The sequence below is a fragment of the Protopterus annectens genome, chromosome 12.part0, assembly GCF_019279795.1.
Source record: "Protopterus annectens isolate FY-2018-M chromosome 12.part0, PAN1.0, whole genome shotgun sequence".
In the NCBI taxonomy this organism is placed as follows: Eukaryota; Metazoa; Chordata; order Ceratodontiformes; family Protopteridae; genus Protopterus; species Protopterus annectens.
The window spans coordinates 408,500,849-408,519,165 of NC_056746.1; the positions used below are offsets into that span (position 1 = coordinate 408,500,849).

General features: G+C 38.2%; 1 protein-coding gene across 3 annotated transcripts in view; it reads left to right on the forward strand.

The window, feature by feature from the left end:
• Positions 1–18,317, forward strand: part of LOC122816610 (regulator of G-protein signaling 11-like) — a 1,281,503-nt gene that overhangs the window by 1,114,187 nt on the left and 148,999 nt on the right. For all 3 annotated transcript variants that reach the window (XM_044089514.1, XM_044089516.1, XM_044089517.1), the window contains exon 15: positions 14,476–14,614. In XM_044089514.1, the coding sequence (XP_043945449.1) occupies positions 14,476–14,614 (139 nt within the window). The remainder of the gene's footprint in view (positions 1–14,475; positions 14,615–18,317) is intronic.

The window sequence follows — 18,317 nt, forward strand, 5'->3', positions numbered from 1 at the left end:
AAACTGTTTACACTGTGAAGCCCAAATAGCTGACATTTTATATATATTTTGGAGCTGTAAATGTTCATGTAAGTTGTGGTGATTGTTAAAAGTTAGATTAGAAAAGATGGGGTATGAAAAAAACTACTGTGTCCTGGGAATTTGCTGTTTTACACATTCCTCTTTGGGGCTAACTAAACAAAAATACATATCTTAGTTACCCTTTTCTCATTGACGAAGCTATACATCTCACAAAAGTAGCGTGACAGATCAAATACATCACGGGATGGTCTTAAACAAATGGCAATTAAATATATAACGACTCCTAAGTTAATAATTAATAACTAAAGCAAATGATCCTACTATACCCAATTTTGGAGTACACGTCTAGACCGTATACTCACTAAACTCAAATATACACAAATCAATATATGCTAAATTAACAAAGAAAAGAAATAGTACCAAGAAATTTCACTCAAAGGCTAAAGTTCATAGTAATGTGTAATACTGATATTGTAGTAATTAAAATCATAAAATGGCACTTAATTGGTGTACAATAGTTCTTATGTTATTAATTTTCTTTTTTCTGTTACTGCTTCAGTGTTTTAAAGTAATAATCTGTATGTACAAATTTTTATTACATGTTGAAAAGGCTTTTGATATATATATATATATATATATATATATATATATATATATATATATATATATATATATAAGTTCAAATAAAGACATTGGAAAAAAAAGGACAACCATTACCACTTGCTATCAACTTTATTGAGAATTTCCAGGTGTTTTTACAGACTTTTTCAGTTCTCAAGTGTGAAACAGGTTGTAGGAAAGTGAGCACGATGGCAAGATCTTAAAAGCCACAGGCATTTGTTTTCAGACACCACATCATTCAAAATGGTCCGAAGTGGTTGTGGATGAAATCAGTCCAGAAAAAGCAGCAGCAACAGCAGAAGTGCTAGCAGTCTTATAGAAACCAAAAACACTTTTTCCAGAATTGACTTCCCTCCAGAGGTCAAAATTCTCAGCAGAACCAAAAGTATTCTTGCCTCTCTTCTAAATGGAGAGGGGTACAGATCCAGTAGCAGTCCTATACGTAATTGTTCCCTTCTTGAGCCCGTCATGGTATCTTGTCCTTCTGTCTGTTTCCATGAATAGTCATGTAACACAAGTGTTTAAGGGACATCATTTCCAAAGGTACTACATTGAGTTCCTTGTCTCCCTTTGCCTACCTTCTTTTCCCATTCTTGATGTCCTTCCACATCAAAAGAGAGGATGCTACCAAATTCTTTTTGGTAATCCCAAAATCCTAGTCCTAAGTGTCCCAAGCAGCGTTACACCCAAAACAGTATTATGTATGAATTTATTGCAAACAGCTCTGAGTTGCCTTGGTAAGAGAAAATGGATATTCTCAGATGAACTCCAAGATGTTTATGTACATGTCAAAGTAGCCAAGCATTCAAGGAGGTCTTTATGTTAGGAGTAGAAACAAGCCACTTTGTTTTAGGCTCACTCGTTTAGTCTCATTTCAGCTCCAGGGGAGTTGACCAAATGCACTGCATGGCAGTATACCAGAGTATGTGGACAGGAAACATTTGCCTTACCTAGACAACAGGCTTCTAGCTGACCCTTCTCTGGAGAAGCTAGAAATAGCAACAGGGCACTGACTTTGCTTGTTTCAGTGCTTGGGCATCATAATAAATACTGAAGAGTTGCATATGGAGACATTGCAGACCATAGTGTTCCTTAGCATGCTTCCTGAACACTCTGGCTTGGAAGGTAAATTTGCCTCATGAAAGGATTCCTCCATTGCAGAATACAACATGTCTCCTTCTCTCTCTCTGTCATTTCAGTAAATCTTTGCCTGACAAATTTAGGTCTTACTGTAGTAAGAATTTTTCTGTTAATGCATATGGGCATTACAATGGACTCTGAATAGACAATGGAGTTGTTCCCAGTCTGCTTTTTGTCTAGATCAGAATTTCAAGCATGGGAAGGTCTAGGTTTTGGTGCTTGTGGCTACACTGTCCAGATTTGTCTCTGTGCAGTACCTTCCACCTCCTAATTCCCTTGCTGAGAGCCTATAGATGCATCTATCTTGGAATGAGAGGAGATATTGTCAGGACAGGGTGGTTCAGGGTGTGAAGTCATTTCTGTAGGCCAATTTGCATATCAGTGTGCTGGAGATGTGGGTAATCCTTTTGACATTTCTAAGACTTTCTTTCATGGGTGCTATTGCCATACATAGAGACAGACAGCCCTTTATGATGGGAAGTAATAATGGTTTGGCATTAGGCCATGTCTTCTGATCACTTTCATTCTGCAGCCTTCATTCCTAAGAAAGCCAGACGGTTTAACAAATGTACAGTCATTGTCTTCTGATGCTTCTTTAGTGGCACTTCATTCCTACAATAACATAGAGTCTCTGTCATTGCTGGAGCAGAAGAGTAACTAGGATGGACGTAAGATGCACCTGTCCTGGGTGAAAATTGCTAGGAGGCATAATTGTCAGATGCCAGCTGAACGTTAAGTTATTATTATCATTCAGAAATGAATGCCAGATCAGGAAATGGCAGAGGGTACTGGGACTGCTATCTATGGCTGTGGCTGGGGTTGGTCTTCCTCTGATCTTTTTACAATACAAAATGCAGAAACACTTTTTCCCTAATACAGCCAAAAGGGAATGACCCAAGGATGCTCTAGTTCAGGGATGGTCCCAGAGTCTCTTTATTCCTTCCTGTATTTCCCCTTAATTATTGGAGTCAGTCTAAAAGCAGCAGAGCACAAGTCCATAGCTATCCTGATAGCCCTGTTTTAGCCCTCTAAAAGTTTGATTCCTCCTGTTCTGAAGAAACCACTGCATTGTGAGTTGTCTTGAACCATCATTTTTCACCCATCTGAAAGCCTTATCCAGACCTTATCTCTATACACTTGATTATATGGTTCCTTCATTGCTGTTGATGGTTGCAGACCTTTTTTTCTTACCTTTCTGGAGTCATCAGAATGATTGCTTTGTCCCAGAGGCATACTTTAAGGAAGATGTATAAGAGTACGTGGCACTGATTTGTACTGTTGGCCTCTTCTAATGGACTTGATGCCTTTTCTATCCCTGTTGCATCTGTCCTATATTATCAGCTTTATATCTTTTATTGGTGGCTTAGTTATAACCCCACTAAGGTTTATTTGGCTGCTATATCTAGCTTTTATCAGGGGAATACAATAAAGTTAATTTCATTCATTCATTCATTCATTCATTCATTCAAAGTAAGACCTTTCTTAAAGGGACCATTGAACTTGGAACCCCCCCAAGCCCTTACCTCACCTTGGGATATGATCCTCATATTGATAAAGTTAATTCTGCCACACTGTGAACCAGTGCATAAAATGTATCTTTAAGATTTTGTCTTGGAATAGTATCTTTTAATAGGCAGTTACTCTGATTTGAAGGATTTCTGACATATAGGCTATGTGTATTGAGCCAACTTACCTTGTTTTTCACAAAAATAGGTGTGTCCATGTGAACTAACCCTATATTTATGACCAATCTGAAACTAAAAATCATTATTCTAGGTGATTTTCACCTACACTATCTAGGTCCCTGAGAAACGATATTGGTGAATTAGTCACCAGTATCAGCTTTATACAGTTAGTTAATGATACTACCCAGCCAAGTCTCCTAACCAACAACCACTCCTAGAACTGCACATCACTAACAAACCTCCCATTATCTCCAAAATATCTGTTCTTTCACCCTCATTCAGTGACCACTCCTAATAGCCTTCCAAATGATCCTCCAACCACCAAAACTGCCCTCCAAACTAGTTACCTTCAGAGCCAGATCCATAACAATACTGAAAACCTCAAAAAGGAAAAAAAAAAACACCTAGCAACTATTGACTAGTCTTCCATTACCAACTTACACAACTATAACTCAGCTGCCACAGCTGTTATACATACCCTTCTTCAACTTCCAGAGTGATTCCTACCTCTTACAAAAACAACAAACCTCCCTGGGTAACTACTGCTGAGATTTAGAGACACTGCATGGTCTTCAAGGAGACAAACACCCTCACCAGTAAATAGAACTGCCTTTACCTCTGTGTGCAGCATATGTCAGCAGGCCATGCTCAGGCACAAAACCAACTCTTTCAAACACAGACAACAACAAACTCTGCTAGACACCCAAACACTTCTAGCAGGAAGTAAATCTCAGCCAATATCCACAGATGCTACCTCCCCAGCTATCACCATCCAAATGTCTCAAGGCCAACTTTCAGCATCTGACTTTCTAAAGGAATTCAGCCAACTCCCTCCTATCACAGAATTTAGTTCTCTCCCTAGCTCACCCAAGCTCCTCCATCATTTATTCTTCTCTTCTGTTTTAAGAAAATCACTCACAAAGACATTGAGCCTCTCCAGGAAAACTTACCTCTGGACAGAACTACTAGGGCAGACAAAAGTTCTCCTTGGTTCATCTCTGTGCAAAGACTCCCCTTGCTACACCTCCTCTCCAAATCTATAACTTCTCTTTAAACCAAAACACAATATCAGACAAATGGAATGCTGTTCTTGTCAAGCCTGTTCCTAAAACAGCCACAACTAACGAATGCCTTCCACTTCCTCCCTACCTCCGTCCACCCTACACTTGTGAGAATAGCTGAAAAGGTAAATTACAGTCAACCTTCCACTGACGTCCTACAGTTACACCCCCTCACTCTTAAACAGCATGGATTCAGGGCTGGCTGGAACACAAAGAAAACACTGTGGCCACTTCCAGATGATGAGATCCTTCTCAACATGGACAAGGGAAACCGTTCAGGAACTATCTTCACTGACATTATGAAAGCTTTTGATCTTACTGAGCACGTCTTGGAGGAGTGATATAGAAGGAAATCAGAGTTGGCTTCTAACACTGTCACCGCGTTCTAAGATTTCTTAACAAACAGATATTTCAGCATTAAAACTGGATCATCCCTATCATCTCCAGCACCCCTTATCAGAGACGTTCCCCAGAGCTCCATACCTGCTCCACTATTGTTGTCAATCTTTATTAATAAACTACTTTTCAATCTCCCTTTTATTCCAGACCAGCTAGGGCTGGAATAGGCAAAGTAGTTCTCCTTGCTCATCTTAAATACAGACTCCGCATCATAGCAATACCCTCTAAAAAAAACTCATCCTCTCTACAGTCCATTGAAAACAAAATCTAGTGAATTATTTCCGACTCGCCCTTTCAGGAATACACTGCCCTGCCCTCTCCATAGCCAGAAAGTGCCAAGTCACCTATAGAGTTGAAATACTTCTAGTGTCTCTTCTTTGCAAACTGTTTCAGCCAGGTGGCTTCTTGCTGCCAAACTTCTTATTAAAACCACCCCTAAAGCCTCCATAATGTTTCCTGATAACTCCTTCCCTCACTCCAGATGCTCTAAACTAGACTAAAGTTTACCAAACATTCCTTCTCCATTCTTGCAGCGAAACTGTGGTAATCCCCCTCACCTAAAATAAGTCGCCTCTTTCTCCACCTTCAGATCACAACTCAAAAGACAATGCCATTAAAAATCTGACTGGAAGTGCATTTCCATTGCACAGCACATAATTTCTCACTCACCATTTCTACCAGCTGGTCTCACCTACTACTTACCCCCAATATTCACCACTGAAATTAATCCACATTTGTTTTTCTCCTGTGTTAATAATAGTGGCTCATTTTTTAAGTAGTTTGTTGGACTCTGTGCTTTTAAATTAGTTCTGTTTTATTTTTTTTGTGATTTTGTTTAACCCAAACTGTACCTGCTTGGTGTAGTACACCAGCAAACTAACAAAATAAATCATTTGTCTGTTTTTCTCTTCTTGAATACTAAAATAGAGGAGCTTATCTGTTACAAAATTGACTTCCGTGGTGGTGCAGCAGTAGCGTTGTTGCCTCACAGCAAGAGGTTCTCCCATTCGATTCTCGGCTGGAGTGCGGGGAGTGCCTTCTGTGTGGAGTCTGCATGTCCTCCCCATGGTTTGGTGGGCATTCGAAAGACATGCGTATATGGGTGTGCCTTCGTTGAAGGTTGAACGTCGAGCTGGCACCTCGGCATTCGTGAAAATCTACTGCCAGTCTTTAGGGGACCGGAGTTCTGCTGTGGCGACCCCTAACCGGGAAAAGCCAAAAGACAACAATATAGGCAGTTACATTTTTATTTAAATAGGACAAAATCAACAACAAAGACATCCTAGTTAATTATTTTTTTATGCAATAAACAAACAGGGATCGAAGATATCTAAAATAGCCATATCTCAGTAGCTGTCAAATGTATAAAGGTTTGCTATCCAAAATTAACAAACCTTTAACAACCGGTGGGGGAGAACTTTAAAGGCGGTGAAGCTATGATCTACTCATGGAGAAGGGAAAAGAGGCTGAGTCAACAGGTAGAGAATGGGTCAGGAGCAGAGAAGGAGAAAGGAGACAAAACAGGTATGTTGGAAGATGAAGCTGGAATTACAGAGAGGGAGACATAGAGAAAGACGCACAAGAACAGAATGAGGAAAAAGAGAGAAAAGGTCAGGCAAGCATGAGCAGAAAGAGGTATAACAATAGTGAAGGAAGGAAGAAAGAGCAAAGAGGTGTGAATGAAGGTGTAGAATGGGATGTTTATTAGAAGTTAGACGTGTTAATTAAAAGAGGAACATAATTGCAGAATAGTTAGTTCATGAGTGTGTGCTTAAGCGGGACAAAGCTGATTAATCACATTATGTGATACATCATTTACAAGGCAGAGTACCAAAATTCATATCTTAGTGGCCTACTTAAAGGAAGAGTTTTATACATTTTATATTAAAGGAAGGAGCAAACTATTTCATATGGTTTACAGCATGTACCTCAAATGAGGAATCATCATGTTAGTGGATGTTTTCACATTTACCACAGATGTGCTGTAGGAGTAGAAACTCTGGATGTAAATGTTCTGTTATAGCAGTTTTCTTTTATTTAGTGATGCCCATTGGGGATAATAATTTATGTGACAGTAGGTTAGGGGTTTTCAGCCAATTGATAATGAATAATGGCCCACAGGCTGGGAGCACGATGACATCCCATTTGTCTTTTATTTTTTTGTCCAGATTCATAGTAATGCAAGTCTTCCAAAAGCATAACCCAAGATGCAGTTGACAACATACATTAAACTAAAGCTGTAAATACTAAGCATTTTAAAAATAAACATTATAGTCAATCTGCCTACATTAAGCCCTTCTACACTACGCTCCTTGAGGAAGAAAACGTGAAAACATTCTCTGCGGGAGGCTTTATACTCAAACAAACACACACAACACATATATAAATATAACTACAGATATCTACATTTATACAGACATACAGACATATATATATATATATATATATATATATATATATATATATATATACACATTTATGTCTACTTCACCTAAAACTCATTTGGTAGAATTTCATATGACCAAGACCAAATTGCCGAAAGCTCACATTACCGAAAACTCATTTGACTGAATCTCATTTCAATGAATGTAGCAGTAGTGGCAGCGTATAGAGTACTTTAAGGCAAGTAAAAGGTATATGCCCTTTTCTCCACTGTAGTGCGATTCTGGAGTTGGTATATATAGTTGGGAGGGTGTGGGATGCACAGCCTCCTTTGGTTTTATATTGTCTGATTTCTGTTCAGAGGGTAAGTAAGTAGTGTTTAAGTTCTGGAAAGAGTTAATAATTGGTGCTGTCATTGTGCATGTGTATGGTATATAATCTAGTATTTTGAAATTCAGCATTGTAAGCTTTTGGTAAAATGAGATTCAATCAAATGAGTTTTTGGTAACGTGAGTCTTTGGCGATTTGGTCTCAGTCATATGAAATTCTACCAAATAAATTTGAGGCAAAGTAGACCCATATATATATATATATATATATATATATATATATATATATATATATATAGGATCTGTACAGATGCTCGACTGCATCCTTCACTGAATCCCAGTTTGGTGAGCATACTTGTGCGAAAGTGCTGTTCATCAAAGCAGCACTTTCGCATAAGTATGCTTGTTGTTCTGCTTGTACTATGGTGCGGTAAGGGAACATTTTTTTTCCCACTGTAGTGCGACCTCAGATTGAGACTATTAAAGTATGGGGTGTGTGGGGGGTACAGCCCCCCACATCGGGGGGGGGGTGCAGGGGGGCTTGCCCCCCTGCATTCAAGTAGATTTTTTTAAACATACTTTAACGAAAGCGCTTTTTCGATGAAAGCACTTTCGATAAAGTGTTCAGTGGTAATGGTTTCGGGCTTTTGATCTTTCGATCAAACGTCATAGCTCCATATATATATATATATATATATATATATATATATATATATATAATATCAGATCTCACTATATCCCTACACAGAAGACACACCCTACCATACATGCTTGCAGTGTCACCCTCCTTTACAAATCATGACTAGAACTGCTTTACAATATTTGACCGGAACCACAGAACCATATTTGATCATACGCTGTCGTTTTTTCCTGCTATGATTGAACGTGGTTTGATGTTTATTTATTTATATTTATTTATTTTATTTTATTTTACATTTGTTAACCGGGAGAGTCCGACTGGATACATGTTCATTTTCAGCGGAGGCCCGGGGAGAAAAGCTCCAGGTACATAACAGACATATGAACATTGTTAATGCAAAAAAGGAAGATAGTTGAGTTCTAAATACAATATAAAGATACATCACATCTTGGGAAAAAAATAACAGCAGCATATAAAAAAAAAAAACATAGGTCAGTTACAAAGGCGAGGCGCCTAGTTAAAAAGCGGTTAAGGATAGTGAGGTAAGAGAAGGGTAAATGATAGTGGTTAATCAGGTTTGGAACAGGGACATTGCCAGAGAGTATTGAGATGGGGTTTAAGCTTTTTTTTGAATTGTAGGAGTGAAGGTTCTGAGGTGAGCATGGTCGGTAGGGAGTTCCACAGTTTACCTACAAAGTTTGAGAATAGAGAATCCCCAGCAGAATTATTGGCTTTGGTAGTTTGAGCTAAGATCTTATTGGAGGAGCGTAAAGATTGCAGGTTAATATAGGGGTGAATGATGTTTTTCAGAGCTGGTGTTTTCTCTGGGTGACACAGTATCTGGTGAGCCGTTTTGAGTTGGTTGAAATGGAGTTGGCTGGAAAACTCTAACCACCCTAGTTGCTTCAAGTTAGTGCAGTGGTGCATTCTAAAGGTGGAATTTGTGGCAAATCTAGCTATGTGATTGTAACAAGAAGCAAGTTTGTTAAGAGTTGTCTTGTTTAGGTTTGTAAAGAGGGGGGAGGCATAGAAAAGAGTTGATAGTAGGTGTGTGCTGGCAATTCTAATTTTAGCGTGAGGAGTGAGAAAGTGTTTTACTTTATAGAGAGAGCCAAGCTTTTTATTGACGGTTTTGATGGTTAGATTGAAATGGGTGTCAAATTTAAGGGAGTTATCAATGGTAACACCTAATAGCTTTGTGTGAGCTTCTGGTGATATAGTGATTCCATTGGAGGATGTAATAGAGAAGGTGGGGGGAAGAGTCTTGTTAGTGGGTGAGAAAGTAAGTAGTTTTGTTTTGTTGGGGTTGAGAACTAGCTGATGACTTGAGAACCATTTTTCTATTAGGTTGAAGGTGTCTTGGGTTGAAGCAGTGAGGTCTGCCAGGTTGGAGGCAGTGCTGATGATAGTCGAATCATCTGCATATTGAATGCATGTGGCATGGGGGGTGATTGTGGGCAGGTCATTAACAAAGATGGTGAAGAGAAGAGGGCCAAGAATAGATCCTTGGGGAACTCCAAGTGTAACAGGTAGGCATGTGGATAATTTGTCCTGCCATAGAACAGCCTGTTGCCTATTGGACAGGTAGGATTGGAACCATTTCAGCGTGGAATTGCTGAGTGATAGTTTTTTTAATGTATGGAGGAGTTGAATGTGGTTCACCATATCAAAGGCCTTGGAGAGGTCTAAGAAAAGAGCAGATGATAGTTTCTTATTGTTTCTGAAGTTATTGATGGTATTAGAAAAGGATAGTAGGGCTGATGTGGTACTGTGATTTGGCCTGAAGCCATGTTGGGAGTTGGCTAGAATTTTATTTTTGGTGAGGTGTTCCATCAGTTGTTTGTGGGCACACTTTTCCATAATTTTGGCCAGGGGTGAGAGTATAGCTATAGGTCTGTAGTTGGTTAGCTCTAGTGAGCTACCACCTTTATGGAGAGGAATAATGTGGGACATTTTCCATATGGAGGGGATGAAGGCTTCTGACAAGGTACGGTTTATGATTATGGAGACGGGATACGAAATGGCCTCAGCTGCTTTTGCAGAAACTCAGCTGGGAGAAGGTCAGCTGCTAGCTTAGTGGGTTTTAGTTTTTTAAGAAGAGATGTTATAGAGGATATGGGTACTGGATCGAAGGTAAATAGATGATCTGATGTATTTGTAGTATTCTGTTGGCATGGGTAGTGGAGTGGGCTGGTTGTTTGTTTGAATTGTGTGGCCAGGGATTGTATAGTTTCTGTGAAGAAACTATTGAATGTGTTAGCAATGTTTACAGGGCACTGTTGTTTGCAAGTTGTTGGAGTGGGGGTGGTTGCCTGGCCTGGGTGCAGGAGCTTGTTTAAGCCTGCCCAGAATTTTGTGGATTATTAAGGTGTTTGTGTTGGAGGTGGAGGAAGAAGTTTTTTATCATTTAAGATCATTCTTTTAGTTTCATTTCTAAGTTGCCAGAAGGTTTGGTGGGAGTGTGGGTCTTTAGAGGTACGCCATGTGACCCACATCTTGTTTCTAGATAGGATTTTGGATTTTGTTTCCTTAGAGAGCAATGGTGTGGTTTTGGTTTTAGTTCTAATGGACCGTATTGGAGCATGGGAATCTAGAATCTTGAGGAAGGTGGTGTTGAAGTAGATAACTGCCTCTTCAAGAGGAAGAGACTTGAGTATTGTCCAGTTGTGGGCTTTAAGTTCAGTTTGAAAAATGGAGCATGTGGCTCCCTGTTTCCCTTTTCTGTTAACACACTTTTTTTTTACTGCACCTTTTTTTCTGGACCTAGGATTTACCTGTGCTGTAAGTGCTGAATAGCTGAGGGTAAATTTGGCTGTGGGACCCTGCTGTGGTGATCTGTTAGGATCCTAATGCTTTATAAACATTCTATAATTACAGATTATTGTACTACTCCTTCCTGTTTATTTTCTTACTCCCTGTGACTTTTTGATGTGGCAAGTCTCTGAAATACAATGGCACTTTTTATATGTCTTGCACCATTCTTCATTGTTTACACAGAAAACAGAAATATTTTCAAAGGCACAGATCAGAGAGAGAGAGAGAGAGACTAACACTTATTTCACACAGATTAAACTTCAGACCCATGTGGTTTGTTTCAACCTGCATCTCATGATTGAAATAAAATAAACAACACCACTGGATTTTTGAAGTTTACACTTGACATAGGTGTTGATGAAATTTCTTACCTGGATGTAAAATTGGTAAAGGATTATAACAGCAGGAAAGTTATTCCAAAAATTATAGTAAACCGACTTACTCTAATTCTTTTTTGAACTATTCCAGCACATCCTGTAGCATAAAAAAAATTGTAGTAAAAGGCCATTTTGTTAGAGCAGCATGTATGGTTTTATTTTTTTCTGACTTTCTGGATGAGTGTAACAACTTAAAAGAAATGTTTTTAAAAGGGGATATCCAGAAAGTGTTATCAACTGCTATGAATGAAGTGGTGGTGATAAAGGCCAACAACTACTTCACCCTTATTCTTAATGGAGAAGATTTTAGGACACAAGGGGACATTATAACTGGTGGTTGGCAACATACCTTGAACATGGGTGAGAAACCAAGCTACAGGGTTAATTTTATCACTACTTTTTCTGTAGAGTACAACTACATCAAGTGGGTCTTGAATAAAAAGAGAAGTATTTTTTAATGAAAATAAAGATGTCAAGGAAAAACTAGGCAATAGCTCCTTAGTTATTTATGGAAAGGGACTTAGTTTTAAGAACATTTGTGAATTCACCATCAAGGAAAACAATGAGAGACACATTTGTGGTATGTTTAAATAATATCAAAAGCAAAAAACAGTGAACGGCCAATTTAATGCAGGGAAAGATTTTCCGTGGCCATTCACTGAATTTTGCCATTTTCTCCACTGTGGAGTGATCTTGGAGTTGGTATACTTAGTTGGGGGGGGGGTGAGGGGCACAGCACTCAACATCAGGGGGTGTGGGGGGCAAAGCCCCCCCCCACTTAGTTTGGCTGTAAAGTTAATTTTTTTTGTTGCCGACTGTAACATTTCCCGGTGGCATTCACTATTTTGCAGTTCGATATTACATGGTCGATGTTTAGGTGTTCGATCACCTAATCATTCAATCATGTAATATAGACCCTGTTTAAACGTGGTACTTGCACATACTGCAGAAACACTTATTGTGGTAAAACCTTTGTAGTAAAGGGGGAATGCCTTAAAGTCAAGGGTATGTACAACTGTATGTCAAAGGGTCATTTATTTAGCCCTATGTCAAGGCTGTGAAGTTTCTATGTTGAAAAGACTGTGAATGTATGTTAAAAGACAGAATTTATGAACATTTATATGCAATACAGAACAAAAGTAATACTAATGCATTTTATAAACACCTTATGTCTTGCCCCGAACATGAATTTAAATTTACAGTGCTTGAACAGGTCAAATTGAACCACAGGGGGGACTTTGGGGGTTGCTGCTGGGAAAGAAAAGATAATGTGGCAGCTTAGTTTTAATACAAGCAGCAGCCCAGATCTGAATGAACTTTCTACTACTTGTTTGCATAAAATTAAAACCTATCAATGATAAATATGTTTATTTTTTTGATGTGTATTGACAGTTTTAGTAATGACTGTTAAAAATTTGCTTTTATTTAGATGCTTTTTATTTAGATGACTTTGGGATTAGACAGTTTTAGTTTCTTTTATATAATTTCTCAAATGGCACTTTGTAACTTTAGGGAAACAACAACTGGTCATGTGACTTCATAGCGTGGCTTTTAAATACTCTGTTCTTCTGTGTTTTTATCTGAAGAAGTCTTTTTATTATGTAAAGATGAAAGCACTTATCTATTTATATTAAACTTGGTGTGTTTTGCAGTGGCTTCCGTGCTTTCTTGGATGTTTACAAAGTTTGTTTTTTGTTTCTTTTACAATCTCATGATCTAACTTTCAAGGCTGTCTGCATTTGGTATCCTTTGGGAATTCCTTTTCTAAGACTCATAATTGTTGAAATGTTATGCTGCTTTACTCGAGGCATATACACTTCCAAATGACACATGCTTTAATGGCCCAGACTTATGAGGTAATACAACATTTCTTTTTTCAATAGTTGTTTTGTGCTACTCACACAGTTTGGATCTCATGTCTAGCTATGCCACTGGAGTGTTTCTTGCATTTAATGCCTAACAAATTTTGATCTTCAAAGTGCTCTTGCAATCTCTCAGTCATAAGCTTGAACCCACAACTTAATTTTATTTCCCGGGGAAGTAGACAGTTTGAAAGAGTGTTATTCACAAGTGCCAGAATTGCTGATGAAGATAGAGCAAGACACTGGAGGCTTACCTCAGCTAAAGCAGGGTGGTGGTCTACATGAAGGGTGGACAGAGCATGGAGAGAAGGTAAGGGATTCAGAAGATATGCAACTGACAAAGACGTACCTGTTACATCTGCCTCTGGGATGGCCTTCTTCCATTTGTGCACTGGCTAGTTTCCGTTATCTAGTGAGAGATTGGGCATGCGCCATCACTGACTGATGGTGCTGAAAAGGCAGCCATCTTAATGAGTGAGTCACTGTATCCAAACCTTGACCCACTCTTACTGTACATCTGGAGCTTCTGTAATATAAGCCTCTGAGTACTTCATGGAAGGACTGGTGGTTAAACAGAGCTTTGGGCATATACATCTCTCAGCTTCATCTGAGGAGACATATCTCATTGCACACTACTGACGCAAGTGATTCAGAGATGTTATCAGTATATTGTCTTACCCTTAATGTAGAATGTATTTATTTGTTAACCAGGTAAATAAACTTGTTTGCTTCAGATTCCTTTCAATTATGACTTGAGATACAAGGAAAAGTGTAAATACAAATGTGGAGTAGCCAATCAGCCAGATTTGTTTTTGAACAATAGGAGAAAAGTGTAATATTTAGAGAAAACCCATGCAAATGCAGACAGACCATTCAAACTTGAACAATAACTGGTGGTTAACACTGAATGCCAGACTCAGTAGCTATGAAGCTGGCATGATAGCAGTCAAGACATTGATTACCATTATGCTATCTAACCTATAGCAGACTGTAGTAGACAAAATATGCTGTCTACCATAGTACTTTCCCATATTCATCTGTGCTTATTCTCGGTGCTGATCTCACTTTTTAAGACAGAAATTTCATAAACAACTTTTACCTGCATGATGTAATGTAACTGCTTTATTTTGTTCTTTCATTGCAGACACTTTTTGGCTCCTGGCGCCACGAGATGGGTAAACATTGACAGCAAAACGATGGAGAAGACCCTGGATGGGATGAAGAATCCCCACCGTTATCTTCTAGATGAGGCCCAGATGCACATATTCATGCTGATGAAAAAAGTATGTGGTATTTGTGTTCCACACTGAGATTTTTTTCTGTTTAACTGGAATGAGAAGAAAAAGACAAGCATTGGAGTTATCTGTCAAGCTGTAATTCTGTTGTATATTGAGATGTTAAGTCATACTTGTCACTCCTGTCTCTAGACCTCCTTTCTGCTAAACTCCTACTTTTTCTGTTTTAGTTTTGTACATTTCTTTACTGTGAAAGCCCACTGGACACAAGTGTTCCTGGGGACAACTTGGGAACACTATTTGGTTAAGTTATTTGATGAGAGTCACACAGTAGGCAAATGTTAGCTGAATGAATCAAATACTATTCCTTGGGTATAGGAAGCAGCTTGTTAACAGCAAAGACCCTTAATCCTCTGGGCTAAATCACCTCCCTTCTTTAATTTATCTAACTCTCTATGTAAAATGTCTTTTAAGTCCTTCTGCAATTCCCTGAATATTCTTTTATATTCCCTACATTATGTCTTCTCTAGTGCATATTTTCTATGTTGTGTATCTACATTCAGCTAACATTCTTGCTGTGCATAACATCACTTTGTCTTTTTGTAACTACAGAGGATTATGATTGGGTTGCCCATCATAACCTGCTTACTATGTGCTTGAGACATGGATGCCAAGAAATTCACCCCAACAGCGAAGCTCAAGAGGTGAATCTTGGCAGCTATGTCAAGAACACATCATTTAAGGTTATGATTGATGATCATAATTCATGTAGTGTATGGATCTTTATCTATTTATTTATTGACATTTGATTATTAGGACAGTCTGATGGGGTAGAAGACAATTTTCAGCAGAGATCTAGGGAAAAAAGCTTCAAATTATTACAAAAAATGTTAAGAACTGTAATTTTACAATCTTCAAAAGTAAAACAAAAACATCTGCAGTTTAAATAATTATAATAAATTAGACATAATATAAAAACATTGGTTAAGAACTGATACAAGGTATATGACAATCATTTAATATTTAGAGAAATTTTAGACAGTTTGGCCAGAAATTAAAGGTAAGTTAGTCTAATATGAATAGGAATTGCAATACTAAGTAAGGGAAAACAGGTTTATGGTATATTTACAAAGAAAGTCAGGGAAAAGAATTAGATAGCAGTAAGGAAGTAAGTGAAGAAGGGAGAACAAGGAAGTATAAGGAATGAAAAGATACTCGTTCACATTTAGGGATATAGTTTATCCTAGTTTTGAGCAAGGACAGACCTGTTGGATACAGGTAAGGAGTTCCAGGCCTTAGCAGCCTTGTAGAAGAACAGGCAATGCCCAGCAAATGTATTACATTTGTAGACAGACAGGAGTGTTTGGTCACAGAATCACAATGACCAATTGGGAATGTAGTTGTCTAGAATGTTTTTTTTGCTGCTGGACAGGCAGATGGATGCTGGATAATTTTACAGCTAGCACGGAATTGTGTATATGTTAGGCTTTATGTGGTATACAGTGGTGGGTTCTGAAAGGGGTATATACGTATAGCAAATTTAGCAACTTTGTTATAACATTGTTCAAATTAAAATTTTTGTGAAGCCTGCAGGTTAGTAAGGATGGTAGCGCCATATAGAAAAGTGGAGAGGAGATAGGTAGTGTCAAGTGTAGTTTTAGTTGCATTGGTGAGAACGTTTTTTGCTCTGTAAAGTATCCTTAGATCTGATGAGTTTTTTATACAATGTTGTATATGGAAGATGAATATTAGATTATCATCCACTATCAGCCCTAATAGTTTGCTATGAGAAGTGATTTCAATGGTTGTATTATCAATAGAGAACACTTTAAATTTTATTTTTTCATGAGAGAGGGATTTGGAGAAAAAAGCAGTAGTTTGGTCTTTTTGGGTTGAGCATGAGTTGTGAGTTATGAAGCCATGTTCCAGTGGCTATTAAAGTTTCCTGAGTAATTTTTTAGGGGCATATATCACTTCATCGAATCCTCAATACGTTGAACCCCTATTCATCAAACTTAAAACATCAAAGATCATCTCAGTAAACACTTTGCCATTGAAAAGTTTTCCTGGGGAGAAAAAACACTTGGCCACCAGAGCAATCATAAGACAAACTACATAATGTTAACTCAACAAGGTGGGGGGCTGCGGCCCCTACATCCCCCCTAATTATATACACCAACTCTGAGACCACACTACATTGGTGAAAAGGGCAAATTTGTAACAGCAGACAACTAACTCCATTCCCTGGGAATACTTTGATGATGTAAGTGTTTTCTGAAATGATGTTTGATGTTATAAGTTTGTGAATAGGGATTTGGTGAACTCACATTTCAACGAAGTGGTGGGGGACTCAGTTTTTAGAGGTGTAGCATGTTGTCAGATGTGCAAATGAGAGTGGAATCATCTGCATATTTTTTAGGGTAGCCTGTTGTGTGGAAGAGGGTGTTGGTGAAAAGGTTAAAGAGGAGAGGGCCAATGACAGAAACTTGTGGTAAACCAGTGGTGACTGGGAGAAAAGGAATGCCATTTTATTGACTGATACCTATTGGACAAGTAGCTTTTTGAACCACAGAAGGGTGGGCTTTAGGAGACCTAGTGATGACATCTGAGGAAGAAGTTTGATGTGACAAACGTTGTCAGAGGCTGTAGACAAGTCTAGAAATAAGGAATAGACTAGTTTGCCATTATCTTTAGCTTTATTGACAGTATCTATATAGGTTAGAATGGCAATGCTAGTACTATGGGAAGGACAGAAGCCATGTTGTTTAGGGGATAGTAGTTCTTCCTGCAGGATATAGTCTAGCAATTCCACAAAACAACACAGGCAAAAAGGTATTAAAAGATGACCAAGACCAGTAGAAGAGACCCACACTTTAATGTAAAATGTACAAATACCAATACAAGCTCCAACTCCTTGGCCATAAAGGCCTTTCAAGACTTGAAAGGCCTTTTTGGCCAAGGTGCTGGAGCTTGTATTGTTTTTTGTACATTTTACATTAAAGTTTGGGTTTCTTCTACTGGCCTTGGTCATTATTTTATAGTCTAGCAATTGTTATTAAATACATTTCAAGTATTTTAGTAAGGGAGAGATAAGATTGCAATAAGTCTAAGATTATTAATGTCTATTGAATTTCCTCCTTTGTGCAGAGGGATAATGTGTGACTTTTTCCAGAGAAAGGGAACTTGAGATTCCCTTATTGACATATTTATGAGGATTGAAACAGGATCGGCAATGCTGTTATTTTTAGGTATTTGCTTGGAAGGTCATCAGGTGAAGAAGACCATGGTTTAAGTTTGTTTAAGAGAAGTTTTATATGGTATGTGGGCATAGGTTTGAAAGTGGGTGTGATGATATGTGGCTGTTGGAAAGGATTGGGATTAGATGTTAAGGAATCCTTGGTTAGAGATGCTGTACTATCTATAGAATAAGAGTTGAACTGTATTGCAGTTTCAGGTGGTGAGTTATTGGGAGAGGGGTTTGGGTTGAATTTCTGGCCAGGATGTAAGATTTATTTAATGGATGTCCAACTTTTTTAGGGTTGCATTTAGTATTATTCTGAAAATTATTATAGTATAGTTCTTTCTTCATTTATTTGCTTTTTAGTACGATTGAAAAGCATTTCAAAGTTTTCAAGATGTTGAGGTGTTTTATATTTTTGTCACTTTTTCCATTATTTTTCTCTGTCTTGCATTAGCATTCTACTCTGTTAACCAAATTGCATTATTTGTTTTCAGTCTTTTCCTTCTGGGA